This window comes from Heloderma suspectum, chromosome 6 (assembly GCF_057233095.1).
Source record: "Heloderma suspectum isolate Gila_16-S chromosome 6, 16-S_ref, whole genome shotgun sequence".
NCBI lineage: Eukaryota > Metazoa > Chordata > Lepidosauria > Squamata > Helodermatidae > Heloderma > Heloderma suspectum.
Genome location: NC_139463.1, coordinates 97,145,949 through 97,154,278, shown reverse-complemented (window position 1 = coordinate 97,154,278; position 8,330 = coordinate 97,145,949). Strand labels below are relative to the sequence as shown.

The following is an 8,330-nucleotide window of genomic DNA, read 5'->3' as shown; positions in this document are numbered from 1 at the left end:
CAGCCAGCCAACACATGTGGAGGACACCAGGTTGGGGAAAGCTGCTCTAGTTTCTACCAATTTTAAGGACTACAGTGATTTTCCATTGCCAGGGATGGCGCCTTTTCCATGTATACCGGAAGTTCGCGGTGTGTCTCTCTACACTTTTTTTAACCGCTCTATGTCCGTGCGGATATTACGCGAGGCGGACGTGATGACGACACTTCCGAGGGGAGCATCTAAGATGGCGAGCCGCGCGCTGCTGGTGGCGCGAGGAGGGCTCGACGGTGTTGTCGGTCGGTTAGGGCGGCGGCGGCGGCGGCGGGGGGAGAGAAGGGGGGGCGGCGTGTTGTGGTGTCTGACTGGGGATTAAAGAGAAGCCAGCGGTTATTCGCTCCTTCCCAGCCACTTTCCCTGGAAGTGCAGACCTTTTTTGACCTTTTCTGTCGTGGCCGGCTATTCGGCTTATTACGGGCCCCGGGGTGGGGTTGGGGAGGCAGAAGGGCCCGCCCCCTTCTTGTGTGAGGGCAGCATCCCGCCAACCCCGTGTTCCCCTTGCTGCCGCTCCTCCGCGGGCAAAGGGATGCGCTATCCGCCGTGCTTCTTTCTGTTACGCCTGTGCAAGGTTCAGACGCGAAGCACGTGTGAGGGCCCCGAGGTATTCGGTGGCGGGGCAGAGGTGGCTGCAGTATGTCACTTCGCCTAGGGGTTTTGGTGGTTTACAGAGATGGGGTGTGTGCTATGACTCTCTGATATTGCTGGACTACAAGTGCCATCATCCCTGGACATTGGCTTGGGCTGATGGGAGGTGGAGCTGGTCAACATCTGGGGGGCCACAAGTTCCCCACCCCTGCTTCTCGTTGGGGTGGGATGGTAAAGCTTTAGTTACAACTTCCTCAACTTGTGCCCTCCAGCTGGGATGGACTACAACTCCCAGAACCTCTGTGCTGTGCTAGGGGGACTCTCGGAATTGTAGTGGAGTACATCTGGAGTGCACTGGGTTGGGAAAGGCTGTTTTAGTGTTTTTGCATTGTGCAATAAGAAAAGGGCTTTTCTGTACATGCTTTGCAACCGAAGGTGTTTTGCGCCTTCACTGTCTGTCTCTCTATTGATTCTCAGCTCTGGATGAATCTCTTTACAGCTTGGGAAGTGCGACATTGTCATAAAGTGGGAAGGATGATTATTGGTGTGGCTCTGTGTGTTTGCAATAGCATCATAAAACACCTAGTATAGTTGGATGGTCTTGCATTATGCACTGTATCTGCAAGGTCATTGTGTGGAATACGGAGAATTGCCCCTCTCCCCCCACTCTGGACAAAGATGCTTGATGCTGCTGCTGTTGTTCATACAGTTACCTGGTTCACACAACACTGTAAACCACCATGGGTTAATTTACCCACGGGTGCTCCATGCCAACCACCCACAACCTAAAGCAGCCCATGAGTTGTGGGTGGTTTATTAACCATACCAACAACCCACCCTTTCCACATTTGCATGGCAAGCCATGGCATTGCCCCATCTCAGTTTGCATACGTAAACTGGTGGCCAGTGGGGGTATCATGCGGCCCCACAGGGGAATTAACTCATGGTGGCTTGTTGTGATATGTGAACAGGTCCAGTATGTTTTAAAGGTGCTAATTTAGATGCCTGTCCTGAAGATTATGGGCACTGATATGGGAGGGAAAGGCACAGAGGATAAAAAGGGAGTTTGAAATGTCCAGAGATCATGTATTTATTATGAAGCATTGCACGTCATAAAAGCAGACAGTTGTTACAAGTTGATGGAAGATTCCTGTCCTCATACTGATAGCCCATTTTGTGTGTGTGTTGCAGGCCTGCGTGGTGGCCTGCGTGGTTGCCTGTCTCGTTACCTCCAAGCTTCTCTCGTCACGGTATGAAGAATCCTGTTTTGGGATGCGGGTGTGATAAATGGTTGCACTGCTGTCGCAACTCAGGAAACAGAAATCCTGACTGACTCTTAATGTCTCTTCTTGTTCTTTTGCAGCCGCCCCTGCCCTGCACAGCCTTCTATGGACAAACTTTCCTAGCTCGCAGTTTTGCAGTTGAAGCGAAAAAAACATATTCACGGGACAAACCACATGTCAATGTTGGGACCATTGGGCACGTGGACCATGGCAAAACCACATTAACAGCAGCCATCACCAAAAGTGAGAGGAGTGGGTGGATGGGTATGATTACTAGAGGTAGACCAAATACATAGGTAGAGGGCTGACCTGGTTCTCTAACCACCCCCTGCTTTAATTCTGTAGAGTGGCGGCGGGGAACTTATTCCATAAAGGGCCATTGACCCACTGAAAAAAATCTCGTGAGGTCAGAGCTTGCCAAAAGTGGGCCGAGTACATTCCAGGCTTAAACCTTGGCTTTGAAAAGCCAGTGCTCTGGCACAAATGAAGCCCTGTGGATTTGGTTATGCTGTGTGCTGTCAGTGGGACCCAGCTCTAGAATCTGCTCCTGTCCCTAGGTTCAGTAGAAGGCAGAGTAATCCAATCTTCCTGGAGCCAACAGTCTTGATTTCCACCACCCCTGCCCCCCTACAAACCTAGTTGACTAAAGATAGGAAACTGGAGGTCAGGGAGCCAAATCTACCCCCCACAGGCTTTATACCCATCCTCCAGCATTGCCCCAATTCCAAAGCTCCACATACACTATGATACACACCTTCCCCACATTCTCCTAAGCTGAAACGCACACAAAAAATTCTTGAGCACCCCTTGCCTAGCACTGGAACAGCAAGACAGGCTTTGGCAGAGTTCTCTGTGCACCATACACCTCTGCTCTGTTGGAAAGTCTGGTGTGACTTACAGAAGAGTTGCTTTATACAGGGAAAGTGTGGCAACACAATATTTAATATTGGAGGCAATAAACACAGGCTAGAACCAGTTTATTGGAAGTTCAAATTACTTGCTTTATTAGTGCTTTTATAGACATCATCCGAAAAAGCTAACACTGAAGTTAACTACAAACACTCTCGAAAGCTGGGTGTGTGAGTGTAAGTAAGCGAAGGCATGAAATATGGTTACTTGCTTCATTCAGGGAGAGAGCCACATGGCGCTTCTTGCAGAGGCAAGAGGGAGGAGAAGGAAGAGGAAGGGGAGCGAGCGAGAAATAGGAACTGATCAAGCTACAGGGCATTCTCTGTCGCCCCGTAGTGTCTGGAAGCATGTGGAGTTGTTGCTACTATCCGACAAGCTGCTCACTCCCTTGCACCAGCGAAGCTAGGAGGAATGTAGAGGTGTTTCTACAGTTGGGGTGCAGAACCTCTTTCAGCCTGAGGCCTTTTGGGAAACCCGGGGGGGGCAGCTTGGGCCCCTAGCCTGAGGTTCTGCATCCCTACTCTACAGGGAGAATTCTGCCAAAGCCATTTGTTCAGATTTGCAGGGAAAGGGGATTAAGAGCCTTTAGCTCTGTCCACTGACATACTGCCACACCAGCTAAGGTCCAGGCAGTGCTGCTGGACCATCAGCCTTTGCTCAGTTGAAAATATATGGCCACCAGAGTATTTTTTTTTTTTTTAGAAACGCTGCCAACTAGGATGCTAGACCTTGGTTGCTTTCTAGAAAACTCAGGAAACCTGGTCACCCTTTTCTTCTGCTCCTTCCAGTTCTGGCAGAGGCTGGAGGCGCCAAATTCAAGAAATATGAAGAAATTGATAATGCGCCGGAAGAGAAGGCACGTGGGATCACAATCAACGCCTCTCATGTTGAATATACAACAGCCAACCGCCATTATGCACACACAGATTGCCCCGGACATGCTGATTATGTCAAGGTGTGTGTCAGGAGGTATCCCAAGAGAGGCTTCTACATGCCTTATCAAGAATCCCTTTCAAAATGTATTTGCTGCTATTTTATACATTTGAATACATGGGTGATTTAAGGTGGCTTGCAAAGACCTGGAATACTTCCTTTCCTTGGGGCAGATATTTTCATGCAAGCCAGGGGCTGGTTTCTCAAAGGGGCTGGTGTGAGAGACCACAGACTGACATGTTTCTCCTTGTCCTCTGGGCAGAACATGATCACAGGGACAGCACCGCTGGATGGCTGTATCCTGGTGGTAGCTGCAACTGATGGACAGATGCCGCAGACAAGGGAACACCTTCTGCTTGCTAAACAGGTGACAATGTGCTCTGGTGACAGGGTGGAGATGGCTAGGGGGATCCAATGCATACTTGTGCAAATATGTGGGGTGCTTCTCTCAAGCAGGGCTGGTTGTCTGAAGAAGGGAGCAGTATACAGGCAGGTCTCATCCTTCTGTTTTCTCCCCTATCTCCCCAGATAGGAGTGAAGCACATTGTAGTGTACATCAACAAGGCTGATGCAGTTGACGATGCGGAGATGTTGGAGTTGGTGGAGCTGGAGATGCGTGAGCTGCTCACAGAGTTTGGCTATAATGGGGAGACGACTCCAGTTGTTGTAGGCTCAGCTCTCTGTGCTTTGGAGGTCAGTGATGTGTGTACATGTTGTCCGAGCTTCATTCTTCCACCTGAATTTCTCTCTTTGTTAAGATGTTGTATCACCTCCCCACCCACCCCTATTCTTTGCAGCAACAAAACCCAGAACTAGGCTTGAACTCGATCATGAAGCTGCTGGATGCGGTGGATACACACATTCCTCTACCCCAGCGTGATCTTGACAAACCCTTCTTGCTTCCTATAGAGCACGTTTACTCCATCCCAGGTACTAAGCCTCATAGGTTGGCTGCCCTAGTTTTAAGAAAGTAGCTGTTACACCCAGAGCAGTTTAGCTGCCATGGTGGTGGCTCTGTCCTGTACCTGTGGTTTCCTATACTAGCTTCACCTGGCTTGTTTGTTCCAGGCCGAGGTACTGTGGTGACAGGTACCCTTGAACGTGGTATTGTTAAAAAAGGAGAAGAATGTGAATTTGTGGGGCACAACCGGAACTTGCGCTCCGTGGTGACGGGTAAGTCTTGTCCATTTTCTACAAGACCCTGTAACTTCATTGCTTTTCAACGTGGTTTTCCCCTTGAATACTTCTGGATTGCTGAAGTTGAGATTGTCATGTTGAAAGTGTAGCTGGGGCAAGGGGTGAAATTGGTCTTGGCAGAAGCTGTGGAAAGTTTGCAAAGGGTAATGGCACTCCATTGGCTTCAGGGGTCGAGATGTTCCACAAACAGTTGGATCGGGCAGAGGCTGGTGACAATTTGGGTGCTTTGGTGCGGGGACTGAAGCGAGAGGATGTACGACGAGGGATGGTCATGTGCAAGCCAGGCTCTATCCAGCCACACCAGAAGGTTGAGGCTCAGGTAAGCAGGCGCAAGCAATTGGTGCAGGCTCACCCCAGAGAAAGGGAGGACAGAGATGATTAAGGGCTTGTGACTATTTCCCTTAATCATCTACATGTAATAGAACAGGGTGGGCAACATGTGGGTGGTGTGCGACCCTCACTGCTGAAATTCATGGCAGAAAACGTTTGCGGCCAAATTGCTGTAAGTGTGGTGCAGCAGTGGCCTGTGGGGCAAAAATGGCTCCCAAACCTAAAGTTGCCTACCCATCAGAGGAATGTATAGTGAGATGAAGCTAACTAGCGACTGTCCTTAAGGCTTTGTTCGGAACACACATGGGGACATTTGGTGCTGGAGCTGTTACACCGGTAGCCAAAAAGCCCAAGGTTTCTCCTTTGCCATACATGTTCTAAATGAGGCAGGTCATTTTTGTTTCCAAGGTTTATGTTCTGAGCAAAGAAGAAGGTGGCCGCCATAAGCCTTTTGTGTCGAACTTTACACCTGTCATGTTTTCTCTGACCTGGGACATGGCCTGCCGTGTAGAATTGCCTTCAGGGAAGGTAAGTATCTGTCTCTTCCCATCCACCCCTTTCCTACCAACCCTGTCTCCTATGAGCACCGCTGAAATATTTTAGCGCTCAAGTCACAGTGAGTGGCCTCCAAAGTTTCCAGTATCTCTGGCTTGGCCTTGTATTTGCTCATAATTGTGAACAGGTATACAAAAGTTAAAGCTGAGTGCTAGTCGTCTCCTCTTCCTTAGGAGCTAGTGATGCCAGGTGAGGATACTTCCCTTTTTCTGGTATTGCGGCAGCCCATGGTCTTGGAGGAGGGACAGCGGTTCACACTGCGGGATGGACACAAAACCATTGGCACTGGAGTGGTCACAAAGACACTGCCCCTGGCTGCAGGAGATGAAGAGAAGTGGGCAAACTAAGAAGTTTATCCTTCAGAAACTTGTTTTGTGCTGCTGTTTCCATCCATGCCACAGGTAGATTGCGAGAAACCTGTTAAAACCGTTGTCTAGAGCAAATATCCTCCTTTATGCATCAAAACGTTGTGGGCAACATCCCAGAAGAGAAGCCTCCTTCTGGCAAAACTGTATCCAATGTAAGCTACTCTGCAAGTGGTTAGCCCTCCAGCCTTAGCAGGAGGGAGACAGCACTGACCTAAAGCGTTCTGCTCATTTCATGGGGTGTTGGTTGGGAGGGGAGTTGGTTAAATAAAAGGCTTTAAAGTTGAGTGTGAGTACTGCTTATTCTCTAAGAGGAAGACAAGGTTCTCCTGATCTCTCAAAGGGACTGCTTTTATCTTTTGTACTAAGAAAATTTAGGTAGCACTTGTTCATGTATAGTGAGTGGGTGCAGATGAATGGATTGTGAAGCTACAGAGCTCTGCAACTGTGGTCATGTAGCTAAGAGTTACATTCCTAGAGGGGGAGCTTGAATACAAATAGCACTATCAAACCCCTAAGATCGTGCTGAGCTGTCCCTGTTCCCTTGCTCCCCTGCAAAGCCTCTCTTGAGGGTTAGGGGCTCGTCATGGGAATTTATCTACAAAGATAATTGTAGGGGTGAATAAGAATATAAGGAGAAGTTAACATCTTACAGGAGCCTAGTGTGGAGCAGAGTGGTAGTATTGCAACCGAAACTCTCCCCACGACCTGAGTTTGATCCCAGCGGAAGCTGGGTCTTGGGTAGCCGGCTCAGCCTTCCATCTTTCCGAGGTCGGTAAAATGAGTACCCAGCTTGCTGGGGGAAAGGTAGTCACAACTGGGGAAGGCAATGGCAAACCACCCCACTATAGTCTGCCATGAAAACGCCAGCGTAAGCAGCGTCCCTCTAGGGGTCAGTAATGACCCAGTGCTTGCACAGGAGGAACCTTTCCTTTCCTAACATCTTACATTGGTTGAGCAAAAGACTTTCAACTGTGGCACTATTATGAGCCTACTTTTGGCTGGGTCCTTAGAAGCTGTTGATTCTTTTTCATGACTTCTGTGCCTGCACAGACATAGTTTTGGTATTTTCTAGAGCTAGGGTAGGTTTTTGATGGACTGCCTGGCGCCAGTGTGCACACTTGCTCCCACAGGACAGCCTGGATGATTTTCTTTGTGCTTGTTTACTAAAATGGTGGCAGTGCTCACCAGACTTTTATCGTGTACTCTTTGCAAAGCTGAGGTTAACACTACCAGGGGAAAGTCCCTTGTGCTGATGCTACTACAACAGTCAAGAGGAACTTAGCAACAAGACAACAGCCATGGCCCTTGGAGGTGGACAGCCTGCCAGAAATCTTCTAGAACAGCCTTCCCCAACTTGGCGCCCTCCAAGTGTGTTGAACTATAACCATCATACCCTGCCAGACATCTGGAGTGCCAAGTTGGGGAATCCACACAAGAACAGAACCCATGTGTGACTGCACAGGTAACCACTTAAAAGATACCTTGCAGTTATTTTGTTTCTTGTACTCAACAGTAAATGTACTGGTAGGAAGCTGCAAACTTCATTTGAGTTTGGGGAGGAAAGTAAGGAACCTGTCCTTAAAAGATGGGAATGCCCATTGTTTGGAAATAGTAAAACTTAACACTGTATAGTATCCACAATATTAGTATCCTCTCAGTATGAAAGGGGAGGGGTGTTGAGTGGCTTTCCTAAGGTGAGTTAACTAGCATTTTCCTAGCTTGCAACTCTATTCCTTACTGCATACTTTGCTACTCCAGTTCAATTATATTTTCTAGACTAGTTGGTAATAGGAATGAGGTAGGCATCTTTCCCCCAACAGCTAATTGAAAACTCGCTATATCAAAAAACCTTTTATAACCTCATCTTCATGGCACAAAAAGGGGGGCAGGCATGCCTCTGGCTAGATATCACATTTATTTCAGGAAAGCAAAAGAGGCATAAAAGGTTATTTTTTCCACTGAAGATCAAACAGAACTTATGGCATACTGCCACCCCAAACCCCTTATTTATGCAGACTAGTGTATCTTCCCTATAGAGAAATTGTCAGTGTCAGATGCAAGGGGTAAAAGTAACAGCTATCCAACATGAAACAGAATTCCAACATTGCAGCAAAGCAGTCACAAGGCAGCAGTG

The 8,330-nt window shown here is 48.4% G+C and overlaps 1 protein-coding gene across 2 annotated transcripts in view; it reads left to right on the top strand.

The window, feature by feature from the left end:
- The first annotated feature begins 201 nt into the window (after positions 1-201).
- TUFM (Tu translation elongation factor, mitochondrial) overlaps positions 202-8,330 on the top strand; it is an 11,789-nt gene continuing 3,660 nt past the window's right edge. Inside the window, exons 1-11 of one of the 2 annotated variants that reach the window (XR_014783887.1) lie at positions 202-275; positions 1,813-1,871; positions 1,985-2,147; positions 3,602-3,768; positions 4,009-4,113; positions 4,275-4,439; positions 4,544-4,676; positions 4,815-4,919; positions 5,111-5,262; positions 5,682-5,801; positions 6,002-6,229. Coding sequence is in view for 1 of the 2 variants with exons in the window: in XM_084805372.1 (XP_084661498.1) it covers positions 224-275; positions 1,813-1,871; positions 1,985-2,147; positions 3,602-3,768; positions 4,009-4,113; positions 4,275-4,439; positions 4,544-4,676; positions 4,815-4,919; positions 5,111-5,262; positions 5,682-5,801; positions 6,002-6,175 (1,395 nt within the window). In the remaining variant the exon portion in view is untranslated. Of the gene's footprint in view, positions 276-1,812; positions 1,872-1,984; positions 2,148-3,601; positions 3,769-4,008; positions 4,114-4,274; positions 4,440-4,543; positions 4,677-4,814; positions 4,920-5,110; positions 5,263-5,681; positions 5,802-6,001; positions 6,481-8,330 lie in introns of those variants that run through there. The other variant, XM_084805372.1, reaches the window with a different exon arrangement.